Source organism: Fringilla coelebs (genome assembly GCF_963513975.1).
Source record: "Fringilla coelebs genome assembly, chromosome: 19".
Taxonomy (NCBI): domain Eukaryota; kingdom Metazoa; phylum Chordata; class Aves; order Passeriformes; family Fringillidae; genus Fringilla; species Fringilla coelebs.
The window spans coordinates 13,700,968-13,717,227 of NC_140045.1; the positions used below are offsets into that span (position 1 = coordinate 13,700,968).

General features: G+C 59.2%; 1 protein-coding gene across 1 annotated transcript in view; it reads right to left on the minus strand.

Annotated features, from left to right (window-relative positions):
- Positions 1-2,464: 2,464 nt before the first annotated feature.
- Positions 2,465-16,260, minus strand: part of NTN1 (netrin 1) — a gene marked incomplete at its 3' end in the record, with an annotated part of 78,725 nt that continues 64,929 nt past the window's right edge. Inside the window, exons 5-6 of the mRNA XM_084218484.1 lie at positions 8,409-8,483; positions 2,465-2,793 (exon numbers count right to left, since the gene is read on the minus strand). Coding sequence (XP_084074610.1) covers positions 2,465-2,793; positions 8,409-8,483 — 404 coding nt within the window. The remainder of the gene's footprint in view (positions 2,794-8,408; positions 8,484-16,260) is intronic.

A 16,260-nucleotide genomic window follows, 5' to 3' on the forward strand; every position in this document is an offset into this window, starting at 1 on the left:
GGCAGTTCCCCAGGTGCCCTGGCCTTTCCCTCCTGCTCTGCACATGGAGAACTGGCTTTGGGGTGCATTCTGTTACCATCAGGCACCATCTGAAGGCTGGGGACATCCCAGCTGCCTGGGGATGTGCTGTCCCCAGCTTTGGAGTTCCCTGGCAGCAGCTGACGGTGACTGCAGCATCCGAGCCCCATTTTGGGGCTTTAAGTCTCCATTTGGACACCTGAGGTCAGATTTTATCCTGCAGAACATGGTGGCTTCACCTCCCATGGCTGCAAAACCCTCAGCTCTCCTTGAGCTCCCAGGTAAGGAAAACCAGGCCCAGTTTGGGAAAGGGGAGAAAACACAGACTTGGTGGGGGGAGTTGCTTATGTCCAGGGTGGGATTTTTCTCCTAATACCCAGATTAATTCTGGGGGCCTTGTGGTGGCAGGGGAGGCTCAGCAGAGCTGGGTCCCTCCGGGTGGTGTCTCCAGCAGCCCTGGGAGCCTCCTCTTTGCACCTATTTACATGGCTGCCCTGCTTTATGGTGGTTTATGTCATTATATAAATATTGTCAATTGCTATAAAACAAGGCAAAACCACTGGAAAATGTCATAAAAGAGATGTTTCCAAGTTTCCTAAAAGGAAAAATAGCAGGGAGGTTTTGCTTTTCATAGCGACTAATGTTTGCTTCTCCTCCAGGTACCGTCCTGCCCTCCCTGCCTTCCTGCCCAGCCGTTCCTGCTCTCCCTGGATGAGGTGGAACTGGAAATGCCCACTCCCCGGGGGCTGCAGCCTGGCACGGGGGGTCACAGCTCCCATCCAGTCCTGCCCCAGGGGAGGATGCTCCAGTCTGAGGTGAGGCAGCCTCCACTGTGCTCAGTGCATTAATGACTGGAAATTGGGAATTTTAAAGTGGCTGGTTGCCCCCCCAGCAGAGGGAGGAGAGCTCCAGGTGGGTCACACCTTGCTCCTGGCTGAGACCCCTTCCCTGTGTGGGCTCTGGCCTGGCCAGGCCCGAGCTCTGTACTGGCCCCATGCCCATGGGACAGTCCCTGGCACCCTCTGCTCCCCCCTTTGTCTCCAAGACCCTCCCGGGGATCTCAGGGGCTGCAGCTCCAGAGGGAGCGGGGCCAGAGCTGCTCTGGATTTGAAGTGAAACCAGTGACCAGCCAGGACCCTGGTGTCACCTGCAGGGATTTTCTACCGGCTGAGGGTTCCTGGTGGGCTGACAGCAGCACAGGGGACCAAGCCTATGGAGGAGGTTCAGGGCTGGCCACAGTGGAGATTCAGGGACTGAGACTGGCAGGACCTTCCAGGGCACTCTGTGGGAACTGGATGCCAACTCATTTTTTGTCATGTCTGGGTGTGTCCTTGGGGATCCTGGTTATCAACTCCCTGCCTGTAAATGGGTGGCCGGAGGGGGACAGGGCACCCTGTGGGCTCACACTCCTTCAGCGTGGTGGGGGCAGCATCCTCAGGGCCGGGGGCTGAGCACGGAGCCGTTCCCAGAGTTATGCACAGCAGGAAGTCACCCAGCAGCATTGTCCCCTCTTGGCTGTGCCTAAAGTGGACCCAGAGCCTCATCACAGCTGGAGACCTCGGCCACCCCAGGCACCCCAGGGTGTGTGGGGTACCAACGCCCCCCGTGCCGATCCCCAGGTCTGTCCTCAGCAAAAGTCTTGGTTTAGTTTCCTCTACAAGAACTCTCTCAGTCAGCCTAAGTTGCAAATACGTGGTTTGGGTTGGGGAGTTAATTTCCAGCGGTGCTGTTGATTAGTTTCTTACAGGGTGGATGTGCCCATGCCGTGCTTTGGAGGCAGCAGATGTTGGCAGCTGGAAGGCAGTTTGGTGTCTCTGAGTTCTTCAGCAACGGGGCAGGAGGGAGCTGGGGGGCCCCAGGTGCTGCACGCCTGCACCCCACTCGTGGGTTCTGTCTGTGTGTGCAGTCGGGTTTATGCTGACCCTGTTGGGTTCTGTTGGGTTCTGTTGGGTTCTGTTGGGTTCTGTTGGGTTCTGTTGGGTCCTGTTGGTCTTGTTGGGATCTGTTGGGTCCTGTTGGGTTCTGTTGAGTCCTGTTGGGTTCTGTTGGGTTTTGTTGGGTTCTGTTGGGTCGTGTTGGGTTCTCTCAGGTTTTGTTGGGTCCTGTTGTGTCTTGTTGGGTTCTCTTGGGTTCTGTTGGGTCCTGTTGGGTTCTCTCAGGTTTTGTTGGGTCCTGTTGTGTCTTGTTGGGTTCTCTTGGGTTCTGTTGGGTCATGTTGGGTTCTCTCAGGTTTTGTTGGGTCCTGTTTGGTGTTGTTGGGTCTTGTTGGGTCCTGTTGGGTCCTGTTGGGTTTTGTCTCCCCTGGAGTAGGAGGTGCAAGCCCAGCACCCCCAGCCGTGGTCGCTGCCCCCCGTCCCCCCAGCCCGCCCTGGCAGCCGGTCCCTGCCCGCCCCAGCTCTACACAAAGCAGCATGCACAGTCAGTCTCTCCCTCTCCTCCTCCTCCTTTAGGCTTTCTTACACTTCCCCTTCTTCTCCCGCTGCTGGAACTTCCGGAGCCGCCGGGCCCACGTGTCCCGCCACTGGATCACCAGGCTGGTTTTGTCGGCAATGATGCCGCTCTGGTCGGGAGAGTCCTCGTTGTTGCCCAGCAGCAAATACTTCTTCATGGGCTTGATTTTGGGGCACTTGCAGGCGATGTCCTTGGAGTGGATCCACAGGGTCTGGTCGCCGCGCCGGATGCGGTTGCTGCCCTGCTTGTAGACGGAGATGATGTTCACCGTGAACTTCCACCAGTCCGCGTTTTTCTCTGCTTTCAGGACGTGGATCTGGACAGCTGGAGAGAAACAACACAGGCAAGAGAGGAGAAGTGTTACTGCTTGGGCTGGTGAGGAGAACATGAGCTTCAAGCCTTACCTAATGGGCTGTGTGGGGAGGAGGGATTTTGCAGTAGCCAGGGGTCGTGGATGCCCCAAAACGCTGTCCCCAGGGCACCCCCTAGAACAGGAGTGGCCAGTGCTGCATCTGAGGGCCCAGCAGAGCTTCCAAGAGCACCACAGGCTTGGGGGATGCCCTCCAGCTCTGTGCCTGGCAGAGTCACTGAAACATCTCTGCAAGGGCTGGATGGCAGCTCTGGGCTCCAGGGAGATGTCCTGGTGTCCTGGCAGAGCACTGGGAGACAGCCAGAGGGAGGTGGGAGGACAGCCCTGATCCCTGCACAAGGTGGTGCTGGTGATGATGATGATGGTGATGGTGATGATGATGATGATGATGATGATGATGATGATGATGATATGATGTTTCCCAAGCCCATGGCTGATGCTGTGTAACCTCCTCTGTAGCCATGGACTGAGGAAACCTCAGCCCTTGCTCTTTCCTGGGACAGGGCTAAAGTCAGCTCCCAGGAAATCCCTTCCCCAGGCACAGCCCTCCTGGGTTGGTTTGCCAGCTGTGGGGGAGGAATCCCCACCAGCAGGGACCCAGGGAAGTCCCAGGTGAGGGTGGCCTGGCTGGGAGAGCAGGCAGGGGCCAGGCCCTGCCCAGGCTGGTGCAGCACCACCACAAAGAGCTTTTTTAGCCAAATCACTCAGCTTTTCCCTTTTCCCCACTGTTCCCTCCATGCCCTGGGAGCTGTAAACCCCTGCCCATTCACCTGCCTGTCTCAGCTGCCTGGCTGAGCCCCAGTGGGGCCAATCCTGCTTGTATAAATTAACAGAGGGAGAAGAAACTCCCAGAAACCTCAGGGAAAACTCTGCCACTTGCCTTGTAACAGTCCAGTTTTCCCCCCTGGGTTGATAGTGGAGGAGCATCCCCCTGTCTCTAAAACCAAGTGATTCCAGGCTCTGGGAGGAAGCAGAGCTCTGCAGCCCAGCACAGCTTTTTAACACGTTGCAAAATATATGGGGTATTTTTTTTCAGAGTGTGTCATGGAGGCCAGATGCTTTCATTAAAAAAAAAAAAAGGGAAAAGGAAAAAAAACAACCCTAAGCTCTGACCATGTATTTCCCTGTCTGGTGTGAAGGTAACAAAATGTGAAGAGTAGCCAATTTTTATTTTTTTGGAAACAAATCTTTCCAAAAAAGCTTAAACCTTTGACCTGCCTGGGTCCACACTGACAAAATGGAGAAAATGAATGAAAAGGAACTGGAGAGAGGTGGTTACAGGAAACTCTGCTCTAAAACACACAGTCTGTATTTTTTTTATGTCAAGGCCCCTGTCTCTTATTTTTTCCCTTTTTATTAATGAAGTGGAAGGAGTGAAAGCTTTGAGGAAGGCTTGGCTGGGGCAGGCACAGCTGCCTGCCCTGACAGCCGGATTTCTGCCCACAGCTTCACATCCAGGACGCTCAGTTCCTCCTGAGCTGGGGCTTGGAGCCCAGCTCCAGTGGTGTTTGCCTGGCTGAGGTGGGACCAGCATCTCCCAGGGGACACGGACATGCAGAGAGGCAGAAATGGGCCGGGATCAAAAATCAAAGGAGCTGCAGCTTCCATTGCTCCAGCTGGGGCTGGGGACACTGGTTTCAGTGAGGATGGGCTCTGGTCCAGACTGGTTTCAGCCTGGATGGGCTCAGCCTGGATGGGTTTCAGTGAGGATGGGCTCTGGCCCAGGCTGGTGACACTGGTTCCAGTGAGGATGGGCTCTAGTCCAGACTGGGGACACTGGTTTCAGTGAGGATGGGCTCTGGCCCAGGCTGGTGACACTGGTTCCAGTGAGGATGGGCTCTAGTCCAGACTGGGGACACTGGTTTCAGCAAAGAGGGGATCCAGTCCAGCTCCTGATCCCACCTGTGCTCCTCCCTGACCTTTGCAAACTGTGGGCAGCCAAACCCTGGGGGGAATCTGGGGCTCCTGCACCCCAGGCGCTCCCAGAGATGCAGAGATTTTTCTGCAGGTTCATTTCCCTGCAGCCTGCTCTGCTCCCCAGGGAGCTCTCAGGCAGCAAAGGGGAGCAGGGGCACAGCTGGGGCACAGCTGGGGCCTGGGGAGGGCAGGGGCTGCCCCAGGAACCACATCCCACCTGACCCTGGCACTCCTGAACCACAAATCCCACCCGGATGGTGCCTTCCAGCCCTCACCACATTTTGGTGCTTTGCCAGAAGAAGGTGACAGAGTGGTCCCCGGGCTGGGGGAGGGGAGGGAGGGTCCCTGGTCCCCTCCTGCATCCCCAGAGCTCAGGGATGCTGCTGGCTCCTGGAGGCTGGCTGGGAGCCTCCAGCCACAAGAAAGCCCCAAAGGCTGGAAGCTGGAGATGAAAGCCCAGGGGTGGATGGTTTGATGTTAATAAAAACAAAAGCCCAAAGCCTCCAAACAGCGTTTGAGGGCAGTTGCTGAAGGCTGAAAGCAAAGCAGTGCCTTGCAGCATTCAGAGATCGTGAGTCAGGCTCCTGAGGCTGCCATGAAAACAGGGAGGCTGGGGAAAACCTAATTATTGAATTACTTTTTAAATTTACGTTTGGGGTTTGCGATAAACCTCCCGAGTTCAAGGCTTCCCCTGCTGAGGCTGACTCAGGCTGGGCTGCAGGGCCAAAGCTGTGCAGGCTGCTGTGGAACCCTGGAGCACCCCACACACGCCATGCACAGACCTGCATGGGGAGCCTGGCTGGCCCCTGGCCGATCCCGAGGAGGGGCAGTGGGACAGACACCGGGAGGGTGTTCAGCCCCCACATGGCCAGGTGGGGCCGTGCTGGGGACAGCCCCAGATGTCCCAGTCCCAGGCAGGGCTCTCCCCAGGCCTGGCTCCCCCTCACTGCACAAGAGGAGTGGTGTCCATGTGGATCCTATTCCAACCGGCAGCAAAAGGTGACCCCGACACCATCTGGGTTTGGGAATGCAAAGGGCTGGCTCCTCGCTGGAGCAAAGTGTTAAAATGTGATTTCCCCCCCCCCCCCCCCTTTTTTCAGTTTTTAATTTATTTGGCGGCGGCTTTGCCTCGCTCCGGTTGCCAATTTCCTACTGGTTTAATATTGGAGATTTATGATCCCTAATCCCTGGGTGTGCCCTGCTGCTGGGGGACCCTCACTGCCCCGGCTCTCTCCCTCAGCACGTGGCTCCAGCAGGGATTGCTCAGCCCCAGGAATGGGATTTCTCCACCTTCCCAGCAGTGCAAAGGGCTCTGAGTTCTGGGGCTGGTGCTTCCCCCCTGCCCTGGGTTTTTTTGGGGATTCGGGTTTTTCTCCCCCTCCCTCCCTCTTTTCAAGCTGCCTTTTGAAAACACATTTTGCTTTTTTCCAGCAGCCCCTGCCAAGCTCCTCTCGACAAAGGGGGTGACTAAGAGAAGGCTCCGCTGAAGGAAGGATTTTTTTACTTTTTTTTTCCAAGAAAGGGCAGAGTGAGCAGATGATCTCACCTTTCGAATGAGGATTCTGTTCCTCAGCCCCACTCCCTGCCCCGTGCTGGGATGGGGATGCAGGGCCAGCATGGGACCACAGTGCTGGTACAAAACTGTTCCAGCATCCTCCGTGCAGGAGCGGCCCTGCTGCGGCACAGGCAGCTCAGCACCAGGGGCTAAATGGAGATTTAAAAGCTCCAGGTTTCCTTTACCACACTCACACCCCACAGAGAGCTGGAACCCCCCCAAAATCGGGCAGAAAATGTGGCACCCGAGGGAGCACAGGATGTTCACATCTCACCTGGATCGGCATCACCTGCTCTCATCAGATAACCCCCTCTCCTGGGAATCTCCATCCTTGGTGGGTTCAGCCTACCCCAGCAAACCCCTCTTCTCTCCCTGTTTTCTGGGAGCTGAGCGGCCCTGCGCTCCCCCACGCAGCCAAAAAATCCCAAAAGAAAAAGCTTTTCTGCTCCTGCCTCCCCCTCCCCGAATCTCCCGCCTGCCCTCCCCCCGTCCTGTTGCACTCCAAATATTTGCACCCAAACCCACCTCGCGGGGAAAAAGCCCAAATTAAAATAAAAAGGAAAAAAAACACAAACCCGACAAAAACAAACAGATACGAAAAATAAATAAGGGAAAATATCCCCTTTGAAAGGCTGAATGAAGCGGGGAGCTAAAAAGCCCCATTGAGGAGCGGGCGGATGATAGCTCCGATTGAGCCCGCGGGAGAAGGAACTCTGCTCAAGCTAATTAGGGCCTTTTAGGACATTCAGCCCAGCGATGCCAGCAGAACGGTGAGGAAAAGAGCCTCCTAATTGGCTTCCTGCTGGGGTGTCAGTCCCAAAGTCTTTATTATCCCTCCCTGCACCTTTTCAACCCTTTCTTCCCTCCCTCGCCCTGGTGAAAGCCTGGGCTGCCCCGGCATCGCTCACCCCGCTGCCTCTCCAGCAGGGTTTGTTCTCAAAAAAGCAAATTGCCGTGGCTGTGGGGCTGGCTGGGGCTGTGGGGGACCCTTCCACGGCCAGGAGCGTCGGGTGGGAGCACCCCAGTGCCAGCACTGGGACGGTGTCCCCGCACCCGGACCAGCCCCAGCACACGGCTCTGGATCACTGGTGAAGCTGCAGGAGCGATGCTGAGCAAGAAAAGAGAAGGGAAAAGCTGAGCTAATCCCTGCTCCAGGGGCACCTCGTCCCTATTCACTGGGATCTCCTGCCTGAGACACCTCTCGAGCCACCCACACCTCCCCAGGGTCTGCTGCAGCCCACACGGCAGCCCTAAACGGATCCGGGTGTGAGTGTCACCCAAAATTCCAACAGAACTGGGTGTGAGTGTCACCCAGAATTCCATCAGAACTGAGTGTGATTGTCACCCAAACCTCCATCAGAACTGGGTGTGAGTGTCACCCAAACCTCCAACAGATCCGGGTGTGAGTGTCACCCAAACCTCCAATAGAACTGGCTGTGAGTGTCACCCACAATTCCATCAGAACTGGGTGTGAGTGTCACCCAAACCTCCAACAGATCCGGGTGTGAGTGTCATCCAAACCTCCAACAGATCTGGGTGTGAGTGTCACCCACAATTCCATCAGAACTGGGTGTGAGTGTCACCCAAACCTCCAACAGATCCAAATGTGTGTGACCCAAATCTCCATCGCTCAAACCTCCAACAGATCCGAGCGTGAGCTGTCCCAGGGCTGCACCACCCTCTGAGGTTTCCCGGGAATTACAGGGGGATTGGATGCAGGTGACAGAGAACTGCTTGCTGTTAATCCCCACGGTAAAAAATATTTGAATATTTATAACTATTCAAAGGCTGTGGCACGTAAGCGCACGTGAGAGGGGACATGGTGTCATCCTAACCCCGAAGAACTGGGAAACACGTGGAGTAGAGGAGTCTCCTGCAGATGCTGGGACAAGCCCCGAATGAGGGCCCACACTTGGGTGTCCTCATCCCAGGTGACACAGGGCATCGCTGCCCCTGCACACCTGGCGAGGTGTGGCATTCCCAAACCTGCACCCAGCCAGCACGGGCTGTGCCTGGCTGGCCCTGGGACACCCCCGTGGGGCCGCTCCTGCCCCGGATCCCTGCGGCACCGCTCGTCCCTGCACGGGGGACACTCACCATAGTCCTTCTTACAGTACTTCTTCATGTTGATCTTCAGCTTCCCCTTGGAGGCTTTGCAGTACGAGTCACAATCTGCGCGGAGAGAGGGGGAGGGCAAGAAAACATTAACAAAACAAATTAGCCTGAAAATGCAGAAAGCGCTGGGGGCAGGGAGCGCTCCGAGCCGCGGGCAGCCGTGAATAAGCAGCGTGCCTGTGATATCCATCTGCCGGCCGGGCCATTGAGAAACCCTTCCTTTCTAAAGAAAGCTGCTCACAAAGGAGCCCGGCCTCCTCCGCCTCCCCCGGCCCGGCTTCCCCGGCCGCCTCTGTCTTCCTGGGAGACCCGGGGGCCTCCCTTATTGTGCCACCCAGAGCTTTTGAGAGCCACACAAATTCCCGCTGTTCTGCAGCTCCCACTGGAGCCCGCCCGGAGCCCACAGAGGCCCCATTGTCACCCCTAACCCGGGCCGGTGTCAGCCTTTGGCATTCATTGCCGAGAGATTCGGCCCGGGGTCACCCCGCCACAATGCGGGTCACGGAGGAAATTAGCAGCCCATGAAGCATTAGCAAAGCCTTTTGGTGTCCACTCTACTGAAGTGTGCAAATAAAATACCCCGGGAGGAACATTTCATTTCTAATGGGCCCCCACTGCTGGGACATGCTGGCCTGGCCCGGGCAGCCGGCAGGAGCCTGGCACAGCCCCATGGCACTGCCACCGCTGCTGGGCACGGCCCTATGGGACTGCCACCACTGCTGGGCACTGCCACCACTGCTGGATACAGTCCCACGACACTGCCACCGCTGCTGGGCACAGCCCTATGGGACTGCCACCATTGCTGGGCACTGCCACCACCCCTGGGCACAGCCCCACGGCACTGCCACCACTCCTGGGCACTGCCACCACTGCTGGGCACAGCCCCACAGCACTGCCACCACTGCTGAGCACAGCCCCATGGCACTGCCACCACTGCTGGGCACGGCCCCACGGCACTGCCACCACTGCTGGGCACTGCCACCACTGCTGGGTACAGCCCTATGGGACTGCCACCATTGCTGGGCACTGCCACCACCCCTGGGCACAGCCCCACGGCACTGCTACCACTGCTGGGCACTGCCACCACTCCTGGGCACAGCCCCACGGCACTGCCACCACTGCTGGGCACTGCCACCACTGCTGGGCACAGCCCCACGGCACTGCCACCACTGCTGGGCACTGCCACCACTCCTGGGCACTGCCACCACTGCTGGGCATGGCCCCACAGCACTGCCACCACTGCTGGGCACTGCCACCACTGCTGGGTACAGCCCTATGGGACTGCCACCATTGCTGGGCACTGCCACCACTGCTGGATACAGCCCCACGACACTGCCACCACTACTGGGCATGGCCCTATGGGACTGCCACCACTGCTGGGCACTGCCACCACTACTGGGCACAGCTCTATGGCACTGCCACCACTCCTGGGCATGGCCCTATGGGACTGCCACCACTGCTGGGCACAGCTCTATGGCACTGCCACCACTACTGGGCACAGCTCTATGGCACTGCCACCGCTGCTGGGCATGGCCCTATGGGACTGCCACCACTCCTGGGCACAGCCCCACAGCACTGCCACCACTGCTGGGCACTGCCACCACTGCTGGGCACAACCCCATGGCACTGCCACCACTGCTGGGCATGGCCCCACAGCACTGCCACCACTGCTGCTGTCACACCTCAGCGCTGGGCAGAACAAGAGGTGACACAAGGACAGGTGGGCAGGGACAAGCCTGGGAGCTCTGGCTGCGCGTCCCTCCTGCCCTGGCCAAACCCAGGAGATGCTGCAGCTCCCACCCGCACGTTCATGGCTCAGCCCTGAGGCATGTCCAGCAGCCAGGCTGGCAGAGCACGCCTGCAGCACATCCTCCTGCAGCTGCTGGGATCCAGTCCAAGAAACAGCAATCAGAGACACCAGCGCTCTGGACTCCAGGCCAGAAACCTCACAAGAGCAACCCCAAGTCACCTCAGCAACCTGTCCCCCCAGAAACACCCCTGACACAGCCCAGCTCCTCGTCCCTGCAGCACTGCCACGGTAATTCCCCTCTACCTGAGATTACAGAGCTGCTGGGGATCCACCCGGGGCTGTTTGGCAGCCAGGGGGCTGCGGGGTGGTGGGACAGCTGCCCCCACACCCTGCAGGACAGCACGCATGGGGCAGCACCCACAGCCTCTGCTCCTCCCAGGGTGACAGCCTGGGGCTCAGGACACCCAGCCCAGCCAGGGCTGACCTGCGTTGCCCGCACACCCTGCTGCCCTGTCCCTGCCCTGTCCCTGTCCCTCTCCTGGTTCCCCAGCCCCAGAGGCTGTGCCAGAGCCCCAGCTGGTTTGAATTGGACCAGCCTGGGCAGAGCCAGCCGCTGTAAATCTCCGGGAATCCCCAGATGCCAGTGCTGCTTTCCTGGGTGGGGGATCTGCTCCGCTTCATTTCCTTTGTCTCCCTCCTGGAGGGCTCCTCTGCCTCCTGGGTGACTTGGAGATCCTCTGGGGCCTCTTTGGGAGAGGAAATGGGATTTCCGAGCCAGGCATTGAGCTCTGTGGGTGTGTGTGGGTGGTGCTGCGAGGCCACTGCCTTCGGGACAGCGCACAGAGGGGATGCTGCAGGATGTGTCAGGGACAGACCCTGCTCTCCTCACCAGGGACAGACCCTGCTCTCCTCACCACACTCTGCAGCACTCTGGGCTCTGGGGAAGCTTTGCTGAGCTGCTGCTCCCCGCTGGGGAAGGGATGGGAGGAGCAGGTGGATGTGCAGCTCAGAGACTCGTGGGTGTGCACAGGAGACACAACGTGAGACTCTGGCACGATTTGTGTCCAGATGTTTATGTGACAGACCTCAGCAGTGCCTGTGCTGCCTGGCTGTGCCAGAGGCTCCTCGTCCTGCAGATCCTTCTCTCCCCTCTCCATGAGGCTGCAGAGGATCAGCCTGGGACAACCTGCCCGTGGGAGGTGATGCCAGAGCCCGGCCACAAACCAGGCTGAGAATTCCCAGAGCTGCCTGAGGGACACCCAAACCAGGCTGAGAATTCCCAGAGCTGCCTGAGGGACACCCAAGCCAGGCTGAGAATTCCCAGAGCTGCCTGAGGGACACCCTTCTGCTATGGGGGGGGTCAGTGTCCAGCAGGTCCTGCAGGAGTGACGAGAGGCAGTGGGGGCGGCCCAGCTCCGTGTCACACTCTGTGTCACAAGTGTCCCCTGCTCAGGGGGCAGAGCAGGGCTTGGTGCTCACCCTGCTGCTGTCCTGCCTGTCCTGCTGGCCGTGCCCTCACCAGACCCGGGACCTCCTGAGCCCCTCTCAGCCCGTGTCCAGCCCAGCCACCCTCGTGAAGCAGCCAGCCCCCGTGCAGGACAAACCCGCGGTGACATCCCAGCCCCTGCTCCCTGAGCTCGCTCAGCTCCACAGATATTCCAGCGCGAATCCCGGTTCCAGAGGCACGGCCCAAACCCAGCCAGCCCTGGGTGGGTTTGGGGTCAGCCCTGCAGCCCGCATGCCCCGGGGATGAGCAGAGCAGGAGGGGTCGGGAGAGGCCGCTGCAGCCGCTGGCTCGCAGGGCGAGCAGGTGGCGGGCGGCTGCTTCGTGTCGCTCGCAGCTCAGTAAAACGTGTCAGCACAGCCTTCAGCAGCTTTGCAGCTCAGCCCATCCCCTTGATAGAGCTAATTCTCTGGCTGGGCAGGGACTTTTCACAGCTAAACACCTTCTTTGTTTTCCTTAATTTCTCTCTTTCTTCTTTTTTTTTTTTCTTCTTTGCAGAAAGTTGAATTTTTTCTCTCTGAACTCTTTGGTTTGGGGGTTGTCGGGGGTTGCTGCGATGAGGCTGAGAGCTGCGGGACATGCTGAGTGCCCATCCCGTGATTTGTCATGGACCCCGCTCTGCCCGGGGCTGGGCAGGAGGGAGCTGCTGGCAGCAGAGCTGCGGGACACGCTGAGTGTTGCTGCAGGGGAGACCCTGCATGCACCAGGCGCCTCTTGCTGCACTCCAGCTCCAAGCTCAGCTCTGAGCCGCTGCGAGAGCCACATGTCGGGAGCGGAAATTAAAGGCCCCTAGATTCTGACATGATAGAGCGATTAAAGCCACATTTCTTGGCCTGGGTACCTAACTGGAAATGCAGATATAAGGCTTAGATCCCCAAGGGGATCCAGATCTCTAATCCGAATTTATGCAGCTAAATTCCTATTGATTTCCCCCAGGTAGGGCCCGAAATGCCTTTGTGGGCTGCCATCCAAAGTGGAGGTGGTGTGGTTTAGGAGGGAGCCTCAGCCCTGACAGCCTGAGCCCAGCACTGGGGGTGAGGGCATCTTCCTGCCCTCCCTGCCAGGGTTGTGCTCTCCGGGGGCTCTGCAGGTGGGGTGGGGGTGCCCCCATCTCCTGTTGCCACTGATGGGGATGTGCAGCCAGACTGAGCCACTCAATGAAGGTGCAGCCCCAAATATCAAGTCCTAAATCTGTGATTCCCTTACCAGAGAGAGCAGGACAGAGAACACGGGAGTGGGGTCTGCCTGGGGTCCCAGACACCCCCAGAGTGGGGCAGGGCAGGGCAGACAGCAGGGCTGGCTTGGTTTGCTGCAATGCAAGGGGAGGCTGTGGTGAGCAGCTTTTGGGTTCCTGCCCTTTTCTCTCCCTCCCCAGAGGTCAGAACTCCTCTGTGTATAGCTGCCCCTCATGATGGGGGTGAGCAGCAGTGACCGTGGGGGACACAGCAGCATCCAGCTCCCCTCTGGCTCTGGCCAAATCTGAGCTAAACTTCTCCACAGGCAGCCCTGAACCTGCACACTGATGCATCCTCCAGCCTGCAGCTAGGGCCTGGAGGAAAACTCCTGGAGCAAAAGGGGAGCGCCTGGGGGCTGCCCTTGGGGAGGGCAGGGGCAGCAATGTCCTGTGCCAGCTCTGGGGCTGAGTGTAGGCTCAGAGCTGGGTGCTCAGAATGTTCCCCTGGGCATGAAAACCTTTCTGTGGGGTACCCAGAGCAGCCCAAAGGCAGCTGGGAGCCACATTCCCAAGGGACACGGGGAATGCAGCGGTGGCAGGGATGCCTTTGGCTCTCAGAGCTCTGGAGATTTCCCCAGGTGATCGTGAACTCCTGCTTCACTTCCCACAGCACTGAGGCTGCCCCTTGCTTCCATCCCAAAGAATTCTTTTACCATGTCCGCCATCAGTCCCAGGAATGACTGCTGGAGTCATTTGGAGAGCTCCAGCCCTGCTCACTCCAGGCTGCTGGCTCTGGGCCTGTGCTGAGCACACGGCCTGGGGAAGGAGGGGGTGCTCTGCAGGAGCCCTCTGCTCTCCCAGGGAGCAAGGGTGGGCTCATCCCCGAGGGACAAGTGCAGGGACCGCAGCCTCTGGCTCACAGTGACCCTGAGGGATCACTGCTGTAATTTCATTTGTGCAGCACTCCACTGGGAGTCTTTGTCTCGGAGCTGGCTGCTTTGATGTAAAGAAGCTTTAATAGAATAGCAAAGCTAAGGCAGAGAATCCTTCCCAGGTTATTCATTTCAGCAGTGGCATCGCTTGTCCTGTGCTTGCTGCACCCTTGTCCGGCCACTGAGTGGACAGGGGTCTGTTATCACTAAACTGGGTCAGTTATCACTAATTGGCTCTTCTCCTCTCACCTGGCTGTGACCCTGCTGTCCTGCACGATGCCCTTTGCAATTATCATGTGCAAATTAATGCCCTGCGTGCCTGGGCAGCTGCAGGACAGCTGGTGTCCCCAGCAGGGTGGCCTTGGCCGTTCCTCCTGCGTGGCCAGGAGCTGGAGCAGGGAGCCACATCCCTTCCAGGCCATGGACCTGGGATCAGGCGGGGCTGGGCTGCTCCAGCCGTGCCTGCTGTGTTACCTGGGGCATGGTCCCCAGGTGTGAAGCAGTCTCAGCCTGCAGACCGGGTCTGTGCCAAGCCTTGGTGCCCAGCAAGCCTCTGGCACTGGCTGGTGTTTAACCAAGTGGCCGTGGTCTGTCCTTGGTCACCTCCCAGCAGGGAGCAGCAGTCCCCAGGAGCTGCCAGGGGCTTGTCCCACCAGCTGAGGGGGGGCTGTGACCAGTGTGCAAGGCAGAGGCACCTGCTGAGCATCAGAGCATCCTCTCCAAAGTGGGCTGAGGAGCCCTTGGCACCAGCACAGGAGTGCGGGGGCACCGAGGCCAGCCCTGCCCTGTGCCGGGCACAGCCCCCACGGCACTGAGCCGTGCCACTCCCCGGCAGGGCAGGGAAAGCGGGAGGAGTCATTTCCACTCGTATTCATTTGTTTGTTTTGGTGCTTTGCAGACCCAAACCTTCCCCTGGGATCCCGCTGCCATCCCTGGCAATGGATACACAAAAGCTTTCCTGCGGGACGCCACCTTGGGAGCACCTTGGGAGCATCCCGAGCCCTGCCTGCAGCGGCTCCTCACAGCCAGCTGTCCCCAAGATGCCCCGTGCCAGCCTGGGCCCTCGCTGCCCTGTGCTGCGGGGAGGATCCCGAGCTCCCGGGCAGGCAGGGCCGGGAGCGCCGATCCCAGCGGATAACGGCCATTAACCTCTCCCTTGGAACAAGAAGGTGCAAATGAGCCCACAGTAGCCTCCTTTCTTCTGGCTGAGCAAGATTGATTGAAAAACAAATTGGCGCAAATAAAGCATGTAATTAGATTAAAGCCTCTCGCCTGGAGCGGCTGGAAAGCGGCAGCGAGGGATTCCCGGGAGCCCGCAGCCACTTCCACCTCCGCAGCCCTGTCCCTTCTCGTCAGCCCCTTCCCACCTGTGCAGCCCCTTCCCACCTCCGCAGCCCTGTCCCACCTCCGCAGCCCTGTCCCAGCTCCGCAGCCCTGTCCCACCTCCTCAGCCCTGTCCCATCTCCTCAGCCCTGTCCCATCTCCGCAGCCCTGTCCCACCTCCTCAGCCCTGTCCCATCTCCTCAGCCCTGTCCCAGCTCCTCAGCCCTGTCCCACCTCCTCAGCCCTGTCCCATCTCCTCAGCCCTGTCCCATCTCCGCAGCCCTGTCCCACCTCCTCAGCCCTGTCCCACCTCCGCAGCCCTGTCCCAGCTCCGCAGCCCTGTCCCACCTCCTCAGCCCTGTCCCACCTCCTCAGCCCTGTCCCAGCTCCGCAGCCCTGTCCCAGCTCCTCAGCCCTGTCCCAGCTCCTCAGCCCTGTCCCAGCTCCGCAGCCCCAGCCGCGGTGGTCCAGCAGGACCAGCAGCTCCAGGATGTGACCGGGCTGTCCCCCACACCCCGGCCATGTCCTCGCAGGCCCCTCGGCCGCTCTGCTGCCGCTGGGGTGCCTTTGGTCCCCCCCTGGCAGCGCTGGGCACGGGCACCACCGCAGGCACCCCCAGCGCCAGCGCAGCTCCCTCCCCGCCTCCGGAGCTGCCTGGGCCGGTTTGGGGATGGGGATGAACGGCCCGAGGGGTTTTGGTGGTTGGGGATGGGGATGAACGGCCCGAGGGGGTTTTGGTGGTTGGGGATGGGGATGAACGGCCCGAGGGGTTCTTAGTGGTCCAGGACAGGCGTGGCCTCAGCAGCACATCCCAATGTTCCCGGACTCAACGGGAGCAGGAGATGGCTGCTGGGGACAGTCCAGCTGTGCCAGACACCCACTGGAAACGCTGCACTGGAAAAGCCTGCGCTGGAAAACAAACAGTCAACTGGAAAACACCTCACTGGAAAACTCTCCACCGACACGGGCTTTCACAGCTCTTCCACACCAGCCCGCTCCCTCCTCAGCCCTCTCCCGGGACTGGCTGCACATTTCCTATCCCTTCCCGCAGGATTTATCCGGTGCTGAACCCCAGGACACGCTGGGGACAGGGGGTACAGATCCAGGGGTGCCCTGCCGAGAGCCACTGCCAACACTGAAATTCATTCCCA